This window comes from Amblyomma americanum, chromosome 10 (assembly GCF_052857255.1).
Source record: "Amblyomma americanum isolate KBUSLIRL-KWMA chromosome 10, ASM5285725v1, whole genome shotgun sequence".
NCBI classification, from domain to species: domain Eukaryota; kingdom Metazoa; phylum Arthropoda; class Arachnida; order Ixodida; family Ixodidae; genus Amblyomma; species Amblyomma americanum.
This window is the reverse complement of record NC_135506.1, coordinates 105,522,621-105,545,329: the sequence shown is the minus strand read 5'-3', so window position 1 is coordinate 105,545,329 and position 22,709 is coordinate 105,522,621. Positions and strand designations below refer to the sequence as shown.

Here is a 22,709-nt window from a genome sequence, read left to right as displayed (position 1 = left end):
GCTAACAAAATTTTGCGCGACAGCTTTTGCAGCTCGTTCGGTCGAAAAGCCGTCGGGGGTAGTAGTAGCCGGCACCGCGTTCCGGAAATAATCGGGGACTGCGTAAAAAAAATGTATCATTGTAATTTTTGCTTCTAGGGACTTAAGATTGATTGGTGCGTGATAGGCGATAAGGAGTTACTGAATATTTGTGATTATTTGTTAGAAGAAAATTAGAAGTAAGAAGAAAATTAAGAAAATTAGAATAAAGGGATCCAAGGTGTCAAAACGCTCACAATGTAAAACCCAATGCTTGATGATGGTAATGCAGAAAACGTAGAGTGTGTAAATGATTTATTAACTAATTGGTACAATTTAAAGGAAATGATCGATGGGTTCAAACGTTTTCCGATGGGTAAGGCGACGCGCTGAAAGGGTGACAGCGTTCCGTGGAATCCATGGCGGTGCTGCAACACGCTGTCGCGTTCCACTCTTGAAGGCGGAGCTTAAGCGTCTTCCCATTAACTAAAAACAAGACATCCAAAAGTTTGGAACTTTGATACAAACAGTTTACCATATTGCAGCGCGGATAGGATAACTGGTGTGGCCATGACAAACAGCAAAAGAGACAGCAAAGTTCTCATAAAAACCTTGTGTTGGTGTGGTTTAGTTAAAACTGTACGATGTTGATTAGTAATGAGATGAAAGGTAAACGTAGCGTTATGAACACGTCTGTGTGCTGCGCTGGCAATGCGCATTATTTTTTCTATTTCATGTGTGCACGCAGGCATTCCACCCTCTATGTATACGGCTTCATTAAAACGCGCCATGTTCGCATTGCTATACGTGTCATTTACAAAAGCTATTCACATCTTGCCGTTCACTCATGTCAGCCCCAGTGCCTGTTGCAGTTAGAATTTTTATGAAATATACGAAATCTGTAACTTCCTGCTAAGTGCATAGAGCCTAATTTATGACGCTGCGTGATTCATTTTTCGCGACAAAAATTTTTCAAAGCAAATTTCAGTACACAAAATGTTACATCTTTTCTGGTGAATCTATTTGGCACGAAAAAAGGCAAGCCCACTGAAACTATTTGGTGTTAACGCTAAGAAGTGCGAGTTCATAAACATATTTAATATTTTGTATTGTGTGCGGGCACCCTTCGTTTTTGACTTGAGAACTTTTGCAGCTCACCGTAAAGTGTCCACACAACTGAAGCCGTGTGGTCTGAATAAATTCCCATTGAAATCTACGCGAACACTTCAGAGGGCCAGCTGTATAGGCCGCTCATGTTTTTATTTTATTATGGCCAAACATCTCAGTTTGAATAAACCCTGACAACAGCAGCTCATTCTCCTCCGTCCTCTCGAACGCTGAATTGGTGAAAAAGTAGACTATAATTTCTGCAGTAAAAGGGGCGCAACAGGAACGCTGTTCATTTGGGCAATTCTAGAATTTCTCTGCTTCTATTGTTTGCAGAGCGCTCCGTTAGGCAGTTCATGGCATGTAGAAACCTGCAGTATTGTAGGGTTCACGGCTACTCCTATTTGCACAAATCACTCCATATATGGATACATAAACTTGTGTTTAATTTACTAATTTTTTTTCTTAAGTTGATTTACTGATGGTGATGATGGTTATGAATTTTTATGGTGCAAGGGCATCTATGGCCAAAGAGCGCCATGGCACAAGGTGTTTTCGTCTTCTGAAGGTACCCATTCTTCATGGCAAGCGCATGTGCGCGGAAGCTCCAGAAATAGAGCCTCTGGGAGCCATCGTAATGTTACATTTGGCGGAAAGCAACAAAGCACCTGGTTTTGCAACAATTATTTTGCTGGCGATATCACGGCATACTAATGAAGACACAAATACTATACACAGTTTACAGAGAGCAGTTCGTTCTGTCCACGACAGCTGGCGCCACTAGGATGGCACCTCTTCTGGCCTTCGAAGCCGTCGGTAGCAGCATCGGCGCGCACTGTGAAACGATGTTTCGCAGCCTTTGCACGGACGTCAAGTGACTTAAACAACCCGGCTGCGATACGGATGCCACGCGTATTGTTGAATTAATATCTACACCTAATATCCCTGCGGTGTAGTGCCCGAAAAATGGACGCGCTTGTTGCATATAGGACACTTCGCGACACGTTTGTCGCCGTTTTTCCAGGAACTGCCTTGCGAGTTCGTGCTGCTTTCAGGAAGAACAGGACGTTAAGGTGTTGTTTCAGGAAAAAACTAGACATATAGTAAACATATCACCAACGCCACAGGCCAGTTTATTACAGCACCAGCAGTAGCTGCGGGAATGCCAGAACGAGCTACACACGTCTGTAACCTCACCTTCGACTAACACTAATCCAATACATCGATCGAAAAATCAGTGTTTTTTTAGACTTTTGCAACAACTGTTTCCTGGGCGTCAGCACAGTGCTCAATAAACTGTCGTGCCTACTTGGCGCTAGCACGGCGGAAGCGGCAACGTAGCTTTTGCAAAAGTTCTCAGAGGAGGCGCTTCTAAAATTCTCTCGCCCTATTCAGAGCAGAAGTACTTTAACGCATGGGATAGCGGTGAAAATTTATCATGACAGGACTTCGTATATTTCAGCCTATTCAAGTTGGTTACATCTGCGGGTGCTGAACTCAGAGCAGTCTTCCGTTTTCCTTAGCAAGAGAGCACGGTCAAACGTCGCCCATATTCTGAACGGCACTTGAAAAGCATCCATATTCTTCCTTCGAGATGCTGAATGTTAACGGATGATAAAGTAAATATCTGGGCAATTGGCCAGCGATCACACGCACGCGCGCGTTCGGTTTAAGTCGCGCGTGCAGTGCTGAGCCGTGAAGGTTGTTAATAGCTGCGAAAACATATTTCTCCATTCGGCAAAAATATCAACCTCTAGAAAGCCAGCTTTCGGCATGTGTCCCGCTTTGAATCTGCAGTTCGACAGCAAGTTATGCGGTGCACACAGCGTTAGACGGTTAATTGACTGAACAAATGTGAACGCGCTGGTAGCTGACGGCGGTTTGTTGACACATATTCGAGCCAAAGCGGGCAGTCTGAAGGAGACGAATAAATGAGCTGGTTGAACCAGCTCGTTGAACACGTTGTACTCGCACACGCACAAAGTTTTTGTGCCATCCGACAGCTCGCTATACATAGCGAGAACCGGAGAAGCGTCTTGCAGCCGGGCACCAGTGTGCCAGTCGCCGTTGAAGCGCGAGGCGGCGTTATTTCCACCTTGTCGTAATAACGGAAAGCCAAGCCATGTCGCTATTCCGACCTGGTCGTACGGAAGCGCTGTCTTCACCTATGGATCGATTGGCTTGGCGTCATTTGTGATTTGTGGATCGCGATCGTGCGGGCGTTTTGCATCACTTGCTTCTTTCATCGGTCTCTGGATGCTCTGGACGTGTGGTGTGGCACATTCGTTGTGAAAGGACGCTTGTGTGGTTTGTGTGTTCGCACTTGTGTAGTGCATGTGCCTTCGAAGACGCTCTAGAGAAATGAAAGTCTTTTCAAAGCTTTCTCAGGAAAGTCTTGTAATTAATTGACCGTATGAAAATACGGTTTAATTTCGCGTAATTTATGGATTTGTGGTGTGAGCATTGTGCGCTCACCCGTTTCGAGTTTTCATCCTCATTTGCGCAGAGTATAGGCAAGTTATATAGTAATATAAATTCATTACAACGTGTTGCAGTGGTAAGAAACACGATCAAGCACGGTGGTTCTGCAGTCCCCGAGGCATACCTCAATCAAAGCTAGCAGCGCTTCCGTACGTACAGGGTCGTCCCCCCTGAACATGCGAGTGCGTGGCTGCAGTCTCTCGGGGCCGCTGCGGCCGACACGGCCACTCATCGAAGACGAGTGGCGCAGGAGAACATGGACCTGGGCGTTGCGCTTCGCGTCATCTGTCACTTCGCTTCGGTGCACGGCCCTGTCGGACGCAGTGGCACTCCAGACAGCGCAACCATACGCTCGCGTTACGACAAGAGAAGAAGGTTCCTAGTGACACGTCGACAGGACCAGATGGTATTCCGATTATCTTAATAAAAAAGCTTGGACCTAAACCCAAGCAAACATTTCTACATGTAGTGAATAAAATGATAGTGGATGCGAAAGTCCCCGATGAATGGCGATTAAGTAGACAGAACTTGATATATAAGGAAAAGTGGGACAAAGCTGACGTAAGCAAGTACCGTCCCATTACAGTGACTCAATCTGTGGTTTACAGGGTGGTGATGCAGGTTATAAAGGACAGACTGCAGGCTTGGGTGAAGAATGACGGGGTGCTAGGGGAGCTACAAAATAGGTTCCGGAAACAAAGGAGGTTGGAGGACAATCAGTTTTCATTAACACCGTGTATAGAGATTGCTGAAAAGGAACACAGGCCCCTATGGCTATCATTTATGGATATCTGGGGAGCCTATGACAACGTTATTCAATAATATTTGTGGGACATACTGGACACATTGGATGTGGAAGAGTGAGTAATTATTCTTTTAAAATTTACCTATAAAGATAACAGAGTGTTTATAAAATGGGAAAAATGTATCAGGTCATATAGAGATACAGCGGGGGCTTAGGAAAGGATGTCCTCTGTCTCCTTTGTTGTTGATGCTGTACCTGCAAGGGTTAGAGACCAAACTAGAGTGGAGCTGACGAGGCTTCAACCTTTCTTTTTTCAAGCAAGCGGAATGGATTAAACAGTCATTACCGGGACTAATACACGCAGATGATACAGTGCTAATGGCTGACAACAGGGAAGATTTGCACAAGTCGATAGACATTTGTGGTACAGAGGGAGATAGATTATGTTTCAAATTCAGTAAGGAAAAATCTGCATTCATGATATTTAATGACGAGGGCGACGAGCATAGAATACGAGAGCTCACGCCAGAAGTACTGGATGAGTACAAGTATCTTGGGGTGCGGATAAATAACGGTGCTGAGTATCTGACAGAGCATGAAAAATGTGTAATCAATAAAGCTAGTAGGAATGCAGTTGTCACGAAAAATAGGGCCCGGTGGAATTACAATACGTATGAAGTGGTAAGAGGGATCTGTAAAGGGGTGATAGTTCCTAGCCTCGCTTTCGGCAATGTGGTCCTGCACATGAGACCAGAAGTTCAAGCGAGGTTAGAAATCAAACAACGCGGCGTAGGGAGGCTAGCTTTGGGAGCACATGACAATACACCAAATCAGGGGGTACAGAGGCATATGGGATGGGCGTCGTTCGAGAGCAGAGAAGCTAGCAGTAAGATAGCATTTGAGGGGCGACTGAGAAAAATAATGGAAAAGCAGTGGGCTAGGAAAGTTTTCAGATACTTGTATATAAGGCATGTTGATACGAAATGGAGAAAGCGAACTATAAAACTGACAAGCAAATATCTGGGCAGCAGTAGGGGTCAAATCAGCAATTATCGGTTAAGAAAAAGGTTAAAGGAACAGATAGAGCTGTGTGGAATACAGGGATGCTGAAGAAATTGGCACTGGGAACATACAGGATCTTTAAGCAGGAAATTGCCAAAGAAAATATCTATGATAATTGCAGCAAAAGCTCTTTGTTGTTTGAGGCCAGGACGGAAGTTTTGCGGAGTAAGATTATATAGAGTCAAGTACCACAAGATAGAAACGTTGTGCATTGCGTGTGGAGAGGAGGAGGAAACGGCTGAACACTTGGTACTTCTCTGTAAAGGGCTTCATCCTACAGTGGAAAGCAGCGGGGCTGACCCATTCAAAGCATTGAGGTTTACGGACGGTGAAGGAAAAGTAGATTTTAAGTGGGTAGAAGTAACCAAGCGAAGGTTACTTGGCTGATGGCTAAAATCAAGACAAGAGTAAAATTTCACAAGTCATGGCTAGGTGGCTTGAACCACCGCGCGATTTTAAGAGTTCAGCCTTATCCATTTATCCATCAGCAAAATGCTCACCCTGCTGAATGACCAGAGCACTTACGTGCGTCTCAAATAGAGCCCAACGGCAAAGATAAAGACACAGTTGCAAAAGCTTCTATCGGACGTGTCTCGCGTGGTGCCACCCCAGCACAAGTCCCTCTAATTCACACTAGTATATCACAATGGCTCAGCACTGGCGTTGCATGGCTTCCTAAGATACACAAAACCGATGTTCCATTGAGGCCTATCGTAGATTTCACCCGTTCAACCTTCTACAAGCTCTCCGGCTTCCTGAACCGCATACTGGCTCCGCTCGTCGAAAGAACCTCCACCAATGTGCGTCATTCTGCTGACTTTATAGAAAAATCTCGAAACGTGCGTCTTGACGGCTGTGACATGATGGTCTCTTTTGATGTCAAGTCGCTCTTCATTACCGTTCGAATTGACTTAGCAGTCTGGGTCTGCACGGCAGCCCTAGAATCTGATGACACTTTGCATGTCAGGTCGCCAATCGACGTGCCAGATCTCCGGCGACTCCGGCATTTCTGCCTGAGTAACACCTATTTGACTTCGACCAGGTGTGTTAAAAACAGGTACACGGCACAGTCATGGTTGATTTCGTGTCTGTCAGCGCTGCAAACCTTACAATAAAATGGTTAGAATTCAGCCCAAAACGAGATTTTTGTGCGGAACGTCGATGACCGTTTTTCTATTATCAACAAGGATGCTTCACTTCATTTCAAAGCGCATCTTAACCGTATCGAAAGAGCCATCCATTTCGCAGTCGAAAAAGAAGAGAATGAACAGCTTCCATTTTTTGACGTCTTAGTTAAACGAAGCCAATCCGCGCTTTCATTCAAAGTATACAGTAAGAGAACTCATACTGGCCGCCATCTTCACTTTAACCCCTTTTACCCAGCCTCTCACAAGAGATCAGTGGTTGTCTCGCTTTTCGTCGAACAGACCGCATCGGCACAGAGACAGAGGACGTGAAGGCCGACCGTCAGAGTTCGCATGGACCTCTCGGAATGTGGCTAATAGTTGCCTTTCGTTAACGTTGTGGAGCGAAAAACTGTTGCGACCCCCACGATCTGACAGTGGCCTAGCCGCCAAAAGAGAGATAGAGAGCGAAAGACGAACGGAAAGGCAGGGAGGTTAACTAGGCAACGCCCGGAATGCTACCCTACACGTGGGAAGGGGAACGGAGGGAGAGATAGGAAGGGGAGAGATCAAAAGGAGATTATCACTTTTCCACATGTTCGTTGGCCATTACATTCAGGGTACACAGGGCAAAGGATATTCCACAATGGATCATATTCACACTATCAATCAGATGATAGAAAAATGGGCAGAATATAACCAACCCCTATACATAGCTTTCATTGATTATGAGAAAGCGTTTGACTCAGTGGAAACCTCGGCAGTCATACAGGCATTGCGGAATCAGGGTGTAGATGAGACTTATGTCAAAATACTGGGATATATGTAGGAACTGTACAGCTACCATAGTCCTCCATAAAGTCAGCCACAAAATTTCAATAAGGAAAGTCGTCAGGCAACGGGACACGATCTCGCCAATGCTATTCACCGCCTGTTTGCAGGAGGTATTCCGAGGCCTGAATTGTGAACAGCTGGGGATAAGAGTTAAAGCAGAATACCTATATGATATGCGATTCGCTGATGACATTTCCTTGCTGAGTCATTCAGGAGATGAACTGCAAATCATGATCAATGAGTTAGACAGGCAGAGCAGTATGGTGGCTCTACAAATTTACATGCAGAAAACCAAAGTATTATTCAACAGTCTAGCAAGGAAACAGCAGTTCACCGTTGGCAATAAGGTGCTGGAAATGGTAAAGGAATTCGTCTACTTAGGGCAAGTAGTGACAGCTGATCCGGATCATAAAAGGATAATAACTAGAAGGATAAGAATGGGGTGGAGCGCATATGGCAGGTTCGCTCAGATCATGAATAGCAGGTTACCAATATCCCTCAAGAGAAAAGTGTACGACAGCTGTATCTTACCTGTACTCACCTACGGTGCAGAAACGTGGAAGCTAACGACAAGGGTTCAGCTTAAGTTAAGGACAACGCAGCGAGGCATGGAAAGAAAAATGATAGGTGCAACGTTTAGAGACCCGGAAACAGGCAGAGTCGGTGAGGGCACAAACGCCTGTTAAGGACATCCCAGTCGAAATAAAGAGAAAGAAATGGGCTTGGGCTGAGCATGTACGGCGAAGGCAAGATAACCGCTGGTCCTTAAGGGTAACGGAGTGGATTCTAAGAGAAGGCAAGCGTAGCAGGGTGCGGCAGAAGGTTGGGTGGGCGGATAAGATTAGGAAGCTTGCAGGCATAGGGTGGGCGCAGCTGGCAAAGGACAGGGTTAATTGGAGAGACATGGGAGGGGCCTTTGCCCTGCAGTGGGTGTAGTCAGGCTGATGATGATGATGATTATCATGACACAGGGCAGAGACTGATTGTTCACAAACTTGCACTCAGTGCTGCGTCCTTTAAGAACTTTAAAAGTGCCTTCAAAGCTGTCCTCTGCGTTGAAGGCTTATTCCAAGGACTCAGAGTCTTGGGTTAAATAAGGGGCCGAGCATCTAAGCGGCGGAGTGTTGGAGCCAGGAGGGCACGCGATCTTACGACGTTCAGGTGTCACACATGCCGGCGCAAAAGTTGAGGCAAACCCTCGTCAACGTAAAAGATTGCCTGCCAAGAGAAAAATTTCCGGGCGTAGTGTACAGTATACCGTGCAGGAACTGTGACCACTTGTATGTGGGTGAAAGCGGAAACTTTGTTAAACGGTTGAAACAGCACCAGTATGATGTTGCAAACAAGAAAGCTTCGTCAAATGCACTCACCGAACATTCTGAAAGCAGGACACATGAGATAGATTGGAGCACGCGCGCATTTTAAAAACAGAAAATAATCTCCAAAGCCGTTAATACCTAGAATCCTTATACCCCTGTTACACGGGCACTTTAACGGTCGTTAAGGAAAACGGCAGTTTGCCTTAACGGCCGTTGGGTGGAGTTACACGGCAGCGCGAGCGCCGTTGGAAACCCAACGGCGATTGACACCAACGGAGGTCGCCGGTCTCCGTTACGCCGCCGTTTCCGTCCGTTTCATCGTGAAATAGTGTGTAGTTTTGCAAACAACTCTTGCAAATAGTTAAAAAACACACTGTACAGCATGAAGCGCAGAAAATAATTAGAGACAAAAAATTTTTCGAGTTGACGAGGTAAAAAGTTCAAGAGCCACGTGATAAATCGTCGAAACGGAAGTGAACCGACCGTACATGAAAAGTGCCGTGTGAGCGCAGGCACCACAGTTCGGTTCCCACGGCCGTTACGGCGTTCAACTGCCGTTTGCGTTAACGGCCGTTGCAAGTGCCCGTGTAACAGGGGTATTAATCAATCAGACAACCGAACACACTCTTAATCGCACTGACGGAGCACTTGCTAGTGCATTCGCCCGCTGCCTAGGGCACATTTTAAAGCTTAAATAGCCACCCTTTCACATCTGTACCTCTTTGTGAACAAGGCTCCCGTGTGGGAGCCGAAACGTCATTTATGTGTTTGTTTTTATTGTGGTCGGTGTTCGGCGTTTTTCTTCATGTACAACTCCGACCTGACGGGTTTCCATCCAACCCTCGACTTTAAGAAGTTATTGTGACATGTAAGTGCGAGAGCATTTATATTAGTCGCTGTTTGTATCGCTTAGTTGTTTTCAGGTGCTTGGGGGGGGGGGGGTGAACGTTGTTTCGTTGCAGCAGCGCACTTCGCACGTCTCGCTGCGTTGCGGTGGTCTCGCACTTCGTCGGCAGTGAACATGCACCCTCCGGCAACACTTTACTCTCTCTCTATCCTGATGATGTAGAAGCGAGCGATTCAACTTCGGATGATGAAGGCTCAGTCAGCCGCGTTGACATGAATACGACCGTGGGCATCGCATTTCTTAGGGTAGTTCGCGGAGCCGACAAGCCCCATCCAAGTCTGTTGCGATGGTGACCCCTCGCGCAGCGCACGCGAGGGACAGGTCCAGCCGCCTCCATCTTGAGCGCACTCTGCTTTGATATCCAGCTGAGAGGGTATGGTTCGCACTACCCCTCCCTTGTGATGGCGTATTGTAGTAGTAGGGGTGAGGACGTCCTACGCGGGCCGCGTCTCTTCCCGAGGTCTTGAGCGAAGTCTGCTTTGATATACAGCTTGGAGGGCGTTGTATACCACCCTAGAGAGGTAGCGAGACGCCTCCTAACCTGTTTCCAGTCACCACGAAGGTCGACTTGTCTTTTTCGACCCACTCCTCCCTTGGCATGGCCTATTGCACTAGGAAGGGTGATGACGTAATTTGTGAGCAGCGTTTCTTCCACGGCTTTCTGGCGACGGTGAGGTTTTCGTTCAAACGGCCACGCAATGCTCCCGCATTAAAAAGGGCAACTAAAATTAGATGTGTAATCAATACTCCTTTAAGCAACTTTTAAGCTGCACAAGCTAAGAGCACACAAGGGACTGATCCTTCAAATTTGGTTTAAAATAAAAGTCCGACCAAGTGATCCAAAATATTAGCTATTGTTGTTTAGCGAAAAGAAAGCGTTTACCAAACGACGCAACGCTTATCAAGACATGACCTCGCATTCTATTGCACGGCGAAAAACCGAGCGTCAGAGGGGGCTTAAATAGCGAGGTTCTGGATGCTCCCAAAAACGCTGTCCCACGCATAAATCCAAAAAATGTTCAGGAGCACAAAAACGCTGGTGTTTCCACGCACCAAAAGTCCGGCAGTCTTGAAGCAAACGCAAGCAGGCAGCCAAAGCCTCCATATCCTAGTCAGAAACGACAATGTACACCTCAATACGTGAGTACACGCTTCATCGCATCATCAACATAACCCAGCTACACCCACTGCAGGACAAAGGCCACTCCGATATCACTCAAAGTAACCCTTTCCTTTCCTGCATCCCGATTGGCCCGTCCGGAGCAACGTCATCAGTGACAGCCCATGGACAACTATAAGAAGCGGTCGACGCACCAAGCTTCGCATCATTGCACGTAGTGGCAGCGGCAGCAACGGCCTGTGACGGACTATACATAATCCTTTCAAACCGTGTTTTACAGCTGCTTGGCGGTGTGGCCCGACAACACTGCATGACCTGCATCTTTGCCTGCATCCCGATTGGCCCGTCCGGAGCAACGTCATCAGTGACAGCCCATGGACAACTATAAGAAGCGGTCGACGCACCAAGCTTCGCATCATTGCACGTAGTGGCAGCGGCAGCAACGGCCTGTGACGGACTATACATAATCCTTTCAAACCGTGTTTTACAGGTTGGTGCTCTTTTTCTTTTTTTGCTCAGATAGAAATAAGCTCTAAACGACTAAGTAGTTGCGAAATTTTTTCTGCTGCCGCTGCTGCTGCTGCTGCTGTGTTTTCTGTTTGCTGTGTTGCGGTGTTTTCCTAGATGCTATGCCTTGTGACGAATGCCTGGCTTGCCAGCAGACTATTTCAAAGGAATCTACGGCTATAAAATGTTCTGAGTGTTCATTCTCTTATCATGCTGGCAACTGCTCAGGAGTGGGGGAAGCAGCAGTGAAATCCAAACCGGATATAGGAAAGTCATGGCTCTGCCCGACATGTAAAGCTTCTAAACTAAGGGGGGGCCCAAGCTCTGCAAAGGGTAAACCTGAACAAGATGCTGATATTGCGGCTAGGCTAATCGTGATGAATCGGAACATCACCGCCCTACTCCCACTTCTTGAGAAAATTGATGATCTCATGTCAGTCAAAGAAACTGTCGAAAGCATTGAGACAAGCATCAGCTTTTTGTCTGATAAGTACGATAAGGTTATCGAAATGGTTGACTCACAAAAAAAGGACATTGACGACCTCAAAGAGAGAGTGGAAAAAATCGAAACACAAACAGCGACTGAAGAAATCAAAGAACTTAAACAGCAACTAAACGACCTGGACCAATATACCCGCCGACAGAACCTTGAAATTCACGGCCTCAAGCAGACTGATGATGAAAATTTGTTGAGCAAGCTGAACGACATTGCACGAGAGTTGAACATTGAAGAAGTCACACACAGGGACATAGAAGCCGTACACAGGCTGCCGTCCAAACCCCCGAAGACACCCATTGTCCTTGTACGGTTTGCTTCGCGCGCCGTAAAAGAACAATGGTCCGAACGAAAAGCACTTCTCCGAACGAAACTTCCCGACCTTAGTTTTTTTGACAACATGACTTCACAAAACCGGAAACTGCTGTGGCTGGCTAAGATGAGGGCAAAAGAACGTTCGTACCAGTTTGCTTGGCAAAAAAACGGCAGGATCCTTGTCAGGAAAAAGCAAGGTGAAGCGGCCATCCACATAAAGTCAGAAGATGACATCATGCAAATCGCTTGATCGCTTGAACAAGTCACGTGTCTAGAGGAGCGCCTATCATCATGGCTGAACAGTCTTGTAACTGCTGTTATCATGACACAAACTCTTTCAACAAATTGATAAAAGAGCAACCACGGAGGAAATCTATATCTCTATTCCATCTTAACACCCGAAGTTTGCAAAATAAGCATATCGATGTTGGTACATATTTGGACGCACTGAATCACAATTTTTCCATACTAGCCTTCACGGAAACTTGGTTCGAAAACGCGCAAGATGCTGTGCACTTCGACAATTATAACTGCGAAACACTGTGTCGTCAGCAGCAAAGGGGTGGCGGTGTGGCACTTTATATCAGCAGAGATATTATGTACACTGTTATTCCAGAATATACACTTATCACAGAAAACTACGAATGTCTAACAGTTGTAAGTCATGCTTTTGCAGTAGCCGTTATTTACCGTCCACCTTCAGGGTCTGTTTCCGCATTCTTAAGCTTCTTTGAAGAACTCGGCGAATACCTGCTCTCATTACATATTCCATTCGTCATGCCAGGCGATTTCAACATAAACATGCTTTCTTTCGACAATTCTTGCAATGCTTTCCTCGCGATGATGCATTCGATAGGACTTGTTAATGTGATTGGTATCCCAACACGCGTAACACCAGACAGCGAGACGTTAATTGATCTATGCCCTACAAACTGTTTAGAGGACACCGTGTGCTGTGGAGTGTTTTCAGTGAACATTAGTGACCACATGCCATTTTTTTGTTTTTTACCTATCATCCAAAGACATAGCGGACCCCAAACTGAAACATCGCACAGATTTATCAGCGATAATGGCATTGCGCAATTCCGTAATCTTCTATCAGAAACAACATGGTATGACGTCTTGAGCACCGACGACCCGAACGATGCGTATAACTCCTTCATTCGTACAGTAAAAGAATTATATAATATTGCTTTCCCTCTCAAACAAATAAAAAGAAATAAGAAAGGAAGAAAACCATGGATTACAGATGAATACATCAATAGACTGAACTATAGAAATAATCTGTTCCACTCATTTATTGCGACTAAAGATAGCTCGAAATTCCTAGAATTCAAAAAGGTTAGGAATAAGTTAAACGCAGACTTAAAAAAAGCCCGTACATCGTACTACATGAGCAAGTTTACAGCAGCTTATACCTGTCCGAAAGAAACATGGGCACTTATGCGCTCTCTTGTCTGTAAAAATCAAGATTCTGTCCCCCAGCAAATAATCATTGATGGCAAAACCTATTCAGGTCCTTCACTGGCAGATAAATTTAACGGTCATTTTCTAGCATCTGGTGCGTCACAGAGCACGCAGAGCAGTTCATCTAGGAGTTACATAACTAAGATAGAAACTAGTTCCATATTCTTGTCTCCAACCACGCCAAGTGAAATCGAAACAGTCATCAAAAGCCTCAAAGATACTTGCGCATGTGGTCATGACGATATTGCAGTCCGTGCGGTGAAAGGATCATGCGACAATTTGAGCGTACCCCTTTGTCATATCTGCAACTGCATAATGCGTCATGCGTCATTCCCTGATGAAATGAAGATCGCCCGAGTGTGCGCAATACATAAGAGCGGGGCAAAGAACAATATTGGTAACTATCGCCCGATATCCGTGCTTCCAGTTTTCGCGAAGGTGGCGGAAAAAATAATCAACACTAGAATCAGCAGTTTTTTGTCCTCTAAGGGTATAATTTCAAACCAACAGTATGGTTTCCAAAAAGGGAAATCCGTTGAATCAGCACTACTGAATATTAAGGAAAAAATAATAACAAACATAGAGAGACAGCTATATACTCTTGGTATAATCCTAGATTTCAGGAAGGCATTTGACTCCATTAAACACGATATATTGTTTAGTAAACTTTACGACTATGGAATCCGCGGCAAAGCTCTTGATTTGATAAAAAGTTATTTGTACAACCGCCTCCAATTCGTTAGTATTCATAACAGCAGATCAACAGCACAGGTAATTAAATATGGCGTACCCCAAGGTTCCATCTTAGGTCCTCTCCTATTTCTCTTATATATTAATGACATTGTATCAATACCCCAAACCCCCGAAATAGTGTTGTATGCTGATGATACTAATGTATTTTTCCATGGCAATTGTCTAATCACCCTAATGAAGAATGCCAATACATGGCTCGAAGAATTATCGACGTGGTTGCAGCATAGCCAGTTACGACTCAATACAGACAAAACCAACTACATTATCTTTCGGGCTAAAAACAAGGCGATTGACACTAAACTTAAACTAGTCTTCGAGGGGCAAACATTAAACCGTGTTAGCGCTCAGAAATTTCTGGGTGTAAATTTCCACGAAAACTTGAACTGGACACACCACATAAACTATTTGACTATGGACCTCGCGAAAACTATTGGAATGCTAAATAGATTTAAGTTTATGCTCCCAGCGTGGTTCAAACGCCAGCTTTATTATACCATGATTAATTCAAGACTGCAATACTGCATACTAGTTTGGGGCACCACTACCACTGGTAATTTGGAACGTCTTCATATTCTTCAAAAGAAATGCATCCGATTCATAGAAAATGCAGCGTTGCGAGAACACACAGCTCCACTGTTCGTAAAAAATGAAATACTTGCAATTACAAGTATATTTCGACAGCGCTTGGCACTGAACATATTCACTCACATAAAAAGTAACCTAAATTCATTTCTTGGGAAGTACCGACGTCAAGAATGCGGCTATAACTTTAGGGCAAATTCATTTGTTAAGAAAAAAGTCAGCACTTCCTATGGTACACAATCGTTAGACTACCAGATTCCTGTCCTTTTAAATTTGTTTCCAGAGCTTATTGACATCGCAGTGAATGTACAGTCACCGTATACTTATAAAGCACGGATAAAAAAAGTACTCCTGGTAGAAAAAAAATGACCTGTCTCCTTGTTATCTCATTTAGGTTTGTGTTTCGTTTGTATTGCTTTGTTCCTTGTTAGATTCTTGAAATATGTCGATACAAATGTTGCTTCTTCAGGCTTTTTGACTCTTTAATAATTTTCTGGTTTGGAGCTAATCTTTTGTTGAGATAAATATTTATGCAACTGCGGTTTTTACCTTCTGACACAATAATAACTAACAGGTTGTGATGTAAGCTTTTTTTTTTTGAAGAAAATTTCTCTTGTTTTCTGTAGTACTTACGGTTTTAATTTCATATAATGCTTGTTCACAATGCTTCTGTTTTCTACACGTAATGAATGGTACAATATATTTTTTACAACGGCTTTTGTAGCATAGAGAGTGCAATGTATCTCGCCAGGAGGCGAGGCCTTGTCAGGCGTAGATGAAACGCCTTTTGCCTCGTCTTCCTTGGTAGAATAATCCTCTTTTAAACTCTCTTGCTCATGATGTATACTTGCTTTATACCAGAAATAAAGTGAATTTGAATTTGAATCTGTGCCAGCTGCGGCCACCCTATCCCCGCAGACTTATTAATCTCATCTGTTCACCTATCTTTGTGCCGCCTCCTGGCACGCTTCACTTCCCTTGGAATCCACTCTGTTGCCCTTAAGGACCATCGAAAATCTTGTCTTGGCCCTACATGCCCTCCCCAAGCCCATTTCTTTCTCTTCAATTCGACCAGGATGTCATTAACATTACACTTCGAATTTCTTTTCCAATACCTCGCTGCACTCTCCTTAAGTTCAATCCTCTTCGTAAGCCAATATGTTTTTGCCTCATGGGCGAGTACCCGTAAGATACAGCTAGTATGTACTTTTTATTGAAAAATATTGGTAAACTGCCGTTCATTATCTGGAACACCTGCCAAATACGCTCCATCCCATTTTTATTCTTCTTGGTATTTGACTCTCGTGATCCTGATTGGCGGTCAGTGCCAGCCCTAAGCAGACGTATTCTACTACCGCTGCCAGCACCTCGCTACCAAATGTAAACTGCTGTTCCTTCCAAGACTGCTGAACATTAATTTTTTTCGGCATATTAATTTTATGCCCACCATAATGCTCTGCCTAACTCATTGATGATGTTTTGCAGTCCATGTCCTGAGTGTTTTAGCAGTGCAATGACATTAGCGAATCGCCCATTACTCAGGTACACTCCATTAACTCACATCTGCAGATTTTCTCATTCCCAGCCTCTGATTAACACATGCAAATAGGCGGTGAATAGCATTGGTGATATCGTGTCTCCTTGCCTGACGCGCTTCCTTATTCGAATTTTATTGCAGACTTTATGGAGGACTACGGTAGCTGTGCACCCGCTATTATCTCTCCAGTAATTTTACATAAAGATCTTTACACTCTGCTTCCGCAATGCATGCATGACTGCTGAAGTTTCGTCTGAGTCAAACGCTTTTTCATAATCTATAAAGGCCATATATAGTGGTTGGTTATACTTTCCGCATTTCTCTATTATCTTATTGATAGTGTAAATATGATCTATTGTCGAGTTTCATTTACAAAAGCCTGCCTCAACATTTGGTTGTTTGAAAGTCTAAGGTTGTCCTGACTGTATTAGCGATTACCTTAGTAAATACCTTATAGGGGACCGACAAAAGAATATATAACACCAACCTAACAGGTGTCAACTTCCCCCGAGGTGTCTTGCTTGTTACCCAAGATGTTGCATCGCTGTGTATCAACATTCCTCACTCTGGCGGATCAGATCATTTGTGCATGTTTACGAAAGGCAAAACTTAGGTACGGTTATTGACGGTCCTACGCGAGCTATTCTTTTGAAGCTAATTCTAGAACTTAACGTCGAGTTTGATGATACGCACTACGAAGAAATTAACGGCATGTCGATGGGCTCATGAAGTGGTCCGAACTACGCTAGCACATTTATTTGGCTACATGAAAATCAGTTTTTCGCCGACTCCCCATTAAAACCTCCTTACTACAAGATGCCCATGGACGACGACGTGTTTGACTTGACCGCGAAATACTCCTCCGGAAAGAAAAACAAACAGCTTGTCAAGCACAGGTCAGCATGGTACTAACGCACTCAGCCTCAGTCCTAAACACCGCGGGCATATTATGCAGAAACACCACAAGATTGTCATGCAAAGCCACCGGCTGAAGACCATTTTCCTTAAACCCCCACGTGTTGTTTACTGCCGGGGCAGAAAACGTGGCAACATCTTGACCTCATCCAAAACTAGCCCTGCTGTGCCACTTAAATGCCATTTGTGCAGCAAATCGCCGTGAACACTGGTGGCAAGTTAATGACTAAACCGGCTGCAAGGGTTTTCTGTGTCAGGTTCCTGACGCCATGTATACAGCGCGTCCGCTCTAACGGCCCTCCGAGCCAGTCAGCGAAGTGCACCGTACCGGTGTCCTCTCTCTCCCTCTGTCATTTGCGTCTTTCGCTGTTTCTTGCTGAGCCGCCACTGACGCCTCGTAAACGCGAAACGTCTGCTTAACAGCTGTCGCTGCAAGCGTAATTCTGACGATAAAACCCCTGGAAGTGAGAGGGAGGACCTGGGAGGACAGCGGCCATTAGTTCGATAAAAACAATGACGGATTAATGAACGCTGAGCCAGCTGTTATATGAACTTTTTCCTCTCAAGCTCAGGATTTTTTAGAATTGTGTTCTATGTTTAAATTATTACAGTTAACCACTCAAGCTACTATAATTACACCTGTCTCTGCCAATACCCTTGATCTGATCCTTACAAATACACCCGTTCTTGTTTCTAGTATTTCTTATTTACCAAGTACAAGCGACCACTCGTTACTCTTCCTTTTTATTAATGCGCAAGTTCTAAAAACACGAAAACTCGCATAACCATTCGCGACTATGCAAGAGCTAACATCCAGGCTATCAACAATAAATTACCTGATTTCATTGACATATTTTTGACTAACATTCATGATTCACCGTAACTAGGACATATATTTAACTAAAGTAAATCAATTATTGGAAAAAGACATCATTGTTCGTATCATAACGTCTGATTCTCGAACACCATTGTACAACATCCATATCAAACGGATTTTTAATCGAAAAAACGACTACATCTTGTGGCCAAATTATCACTCTCAAGCGCGCGCTCAACAGCCTACAAATCTGCATCTGATACTTATCCTGCTCTATTAAAGGAAGCTCAGTACAATTTGATGTCGAATACATTACCCTCCCAATCCTGAAATCTGATCTTCGAAAGATTTGACATATGAATAATCTCAATCTTGATAACTCCGTTGTCTTGGTAGACACAGATGGCACCTGCGTTCCACCAAACCAATGGGCTGCTACTCTAAATGATACCAAATGATTATTGCTGACGCGGCTGGAATTGCGAAACTCATCAGCCACTTACAGCATCATTCCTCTCCAGGCTATAATTATATGGACTATATAGACTGCTAGTTTCTGAAAAATACCTTTGTGTACAATTCAATCAATCTCGCAAAATTCTTTCAGCAGTCGCTTGACACATTAACTCTTCCAGCTCAATAGAAAATTTATAAGGTGATTCCAATCTATAATTTGGGAACGGAAATTCACCAAGTAGATATCGGCTCATTTGAATTAATAGTACATGCCATTAAATCTTAAACACATTATATTCCAGAACCATGTAACCTTTTGGAATCAAACTCTCTTTTTCAATAGCTCGACACTTCTTTCGGAAATCATTTTCGTGCGAAACTCAGCGAATATCATTTACACATAAATTACATCATATTCTTGATTGTCCTTTTTTATCTGACTGTATTTACTTGAATTTTTCTAATGCCTTGGACGAGGTCTCCTGCATACTTCTATTACATAAACTTAGCTTAATATTGAATATAACCTTTTTTGTGGGTTTTCTAATCGTTCTTAATTTGTTGTACCAAATGAAAAACCTCTAACCACAGTCCTGCTCAGTCTGGAGTCCCAGAAAGATCCCTATTAGGGCGCCTTTTTTTTCTTATATACATTAACGACCTTCCATTTCTAGATTTGTCTAATCAAGTTTTCTCTGGCGACTGCGTAATCGTCCGTGAAATGGTTTCTGAGATGATGCTAACATTCTTCATTGAGACCTAAAGTTCATATTTACTTGATGCAGTAGTGAAATACCTGGCCAACGGAATTAAATATTATCAAGTGTAAAGAGATGCGTGTTTCCTGTGCATCGCATAGTCCTTTGGCATGTTACCGGAACAGCTCTCTCGTAGCCTCTGTTTCCTCTTATGAATATTTAGGCGCTCACATCACATTTAACCTAAGCTGGTCTTCGCATGTTGTGAATATTACTCAAATATTAGATTACTTCCACCGTAACTTTTCAGCTGCTCTTGCTCAAATATTCTTGCTATATAAAATGCTCATTCGATCCAAATTAGAATGCGCCGCTCCACACACGCGCGCTAACAATTTGATTACTTCACTTGAAATGGTACAAAATTACTCTACTCGCTTCATCTGTTCCTGTTAAAACAGAGCGGCCAGCATAACTTCTAAAAAATCGGATGTTTCTCTTCCGTCATTAGCATCCCTCTGAAAAAATTTTTCCTTAAACTCTTTAAACTTGCTTTAATATCACCTGGCCCTCTACCATAAATTCATTCTTTAGCCACATTATATACCTGACCGTATTAACCATCGCTTTAAGGTTGGTATCGAGCCACGTCATACTAAAACCTTTCTTGGCTCTTTTTTTACCTATAACTTCACACGATTGGAATATGTTGCCTTCCGAGATTGATTCCATTTATAACACCCGATTCCAATCTGCTTTACCTAACACTGTAATATTAGGAGTTAGCGTGCCTTATTATGCTTTTGTTTGTTATTTGTAAATGCGTGCTAATGCATTGTCCACCCACTCCCCTGTGCAGGGCTTCAGCGCTTACGGTAAATAAATAAATAAAAATCAATGTGAGGGCAGTACCCATCTTTGGTTTCTGTAATTCAAGCCGACAAGCACCGAAAACTAATTTATCTTTTCAGGAAAACACACACCCACCAGAAAAAGTGGTAGCCTTATGAAATCATATGCAGAGCCGCCACGCGTTTCTGTAGCCATCATAGGCAAAAATAATTGACGATGGTTTAGCTCTGGTTAAGCCTGGAGTGACGCGATAGCTACAGCTGGCCGAGTCGAACTTGCTCGGTTGAATTGCAGTCAGTCTTTTGCCGCTCCATTTCACTGGGCGTTCCTTCTTCATCTTCGTCCCACTTGACACGGCGCATGCGCACAGCTGTGGCAGCTCAGTTTCGCCATCACGCAGCGCCGCCCGCAGCAGCAGCTTCTCTGCACCACGTGGCTAGTCACGCGACCAACCACGTGACGAACCACGTGATCAGCCACGGCACCGCGCCGACGGCAGCTGCTCTGCGCCACGTGACCAACCACGTGACAGCGTGGCGGCGCTGCCACGCTGCAGGCTCGGAATGTTACCGTAATGCAGCTATCGCTATAACACCAAACAAACAGCGCATCGAGTGTACGTAACCTGCACTTTGCCGGTACTTCGTCCTAACAGTCATACGCTGAAGCGTGATTGCACAGGTGTGTTTTCCCGACGTTTAAAGTGACGCTGATAACATTGATTTAAGTAGAATTTTGTAGAGCACGTACGCACTGTTTCCGGCTTTGAGCTTGTTCTTTGAACTGCTTGAAGCCCACTCGAAACTTAATCAAGTGAATGGCATAATTCTTCTTTCTGACGGCGCTGGATGCAAATCGCAAGGAACGAAAGGGTTACACGCTGAAAATTAAAAAACTTCTGTCCACTCCAAAGCTGGTGGTACTGCTCCTCTTGGATTTGCGGCAAAATGGCACGATGTATGGTGAATCCACCAAGACCACTCCCCCGTGGAGCGAGTTGCTCTGAAACGGCCAGAGAGAGACGCCCCTCATTCCGGGTCAACCAGTGAAATGCTTATCTCCCGCAGGGGAGCAACAAAACTGTTCTGTATTTACGGGTTGAAATCACCTGTCAATACCTTTATGCAGCATGGTTTACTAATAGAACAAATCTCAATCTTTTCGACGTAGCACATTTCCTACAGGCTCTTTGATGTTCTGCCCAGTGGCTTAAACAAATCTTCCTTTAAATTAGTGTATGCGAACTGAGGCGTGTTTTACTAAAGAATACTGAATGCTCTCCTCCTGGCTTCTTCATAATACAGTGATGCCATAAATTCCGCTCCTTAGTGGGTGCATAACCCTAACTTCTGGTTGCGCACCACAATTTGTCCTACATCTTTTCGAAAAGAGACTTTGGACTCGAAATCATGTTTGTGTTATGCACTAAAACGCAACACACACACACACCCGTACATCAAAGGGAGACAATAACTAATTTCTGAACTATTTATTATGCGTGCATTCGCTGTAGGAAAATTATTAGCCCATCCTTTGAGATATCATTTCCAAAGTTCATTCTCACGGTGTTGCGTTCACTGGTGTTGGAAGGTTTGAAACTCAGGGATGTCAATCCTACCAAGCAGTGATCGCATTCTGCACCTTTCGCAGTGTGGGACAGCGTCAGCTGGTGTGCCTTGCCCGCGCCCTTCTACGCGGATCCAAGGTCCTCCTGCTGGACGAGGCTACTTCGCAGATGGACGGGGACACGGACCGGCTCATCCAGGCAACGCTCAGGGATGCCTTTGCGAGCTGCACCTTGCTTACAATAGCGCACCGAATCCACACGGTGTTGGACTACGACAGGTAATACGGACACGCTGATGAATGCCAATGAGCGACGATCTACGCCTGCGCCTGTGGTGCGTCAGAGCCAGTTCCTAAACACCGTGAGCTTTAGAAGAAATCAAAAGTTGATGTTTAGCACTGCTTGCGGCCAATGAAAACGGCACAGTCCGCAATGAACATGGAAGATCCTTAAAACAGCAGTTTATAAAGCCTACGCACCTCAGTTAACGTTGCTCTTATTGCCACCACGAATTGCACTGCCTACTGCTTAGGTGACGTGGTAGTCGAGCCTCTTAGTTCCGAGTCTGCACATGTCCAGCGCCACATTGAAAGCTTCACTCCCATATCGAAAAATTACGGCTTAAATCGTTCTTCCATGTTTCTAAGCAACTTAACCGAGTATATGCTTTTTTGATTAGGGAGTTTTCAAATACCGGAAAAAAATATGGTGGACAAAACTCGCTTAACTGTCTCTTCAGGATACCATGGTTGCTCAAAAGACCCACAACCCGGCCTAGAAGAAAGACAAACCCCTAGGGCTGTTTACTTTGAACGAAAGCTGTTCTTAGCCACTAGTAGTATAGTTGACCGGAAACGGCTGAGCTCATACGAACATGACATATAAGCTTCTAATTTAAACATAGCTACATTCATAGCATATCTGGAGGCCGCAGGATGCTCGTGGCTTTCCACTTGTCGGTTCTTTTTCCTTGCGTTCAACAATGCAAAGCCGATGCGTTTTCTTACACTTGGCTATAAAGGATAAAAGG

At 44.4% G+C, this 22,709-nt stretch overlaps 1 protein-coding gene across 1 annotated transcript in view; it reads left to right on the top strand.

Moving 5' to 3' along the window:
• Positions 1 to 22,709, top strand: part of LOC144106567 (ATP-binding cassette sub-family C member 3-like) — a 159,690-nt gene that overhangs the window by 136,121 nt on the left and 860 nt on the right. Inside the window, exon 26 of the mRNA XM_077639412.1 lies at positions 21,763 to 21,957. Within this exon, the coding sequence (XP_077495538.1) occupies positions 21,763 to 21,957 (195 nt within the window). The remainder of the gene's footprint in view (positions 1 to 21,762; positions 21,958 to 22,709) is intronic.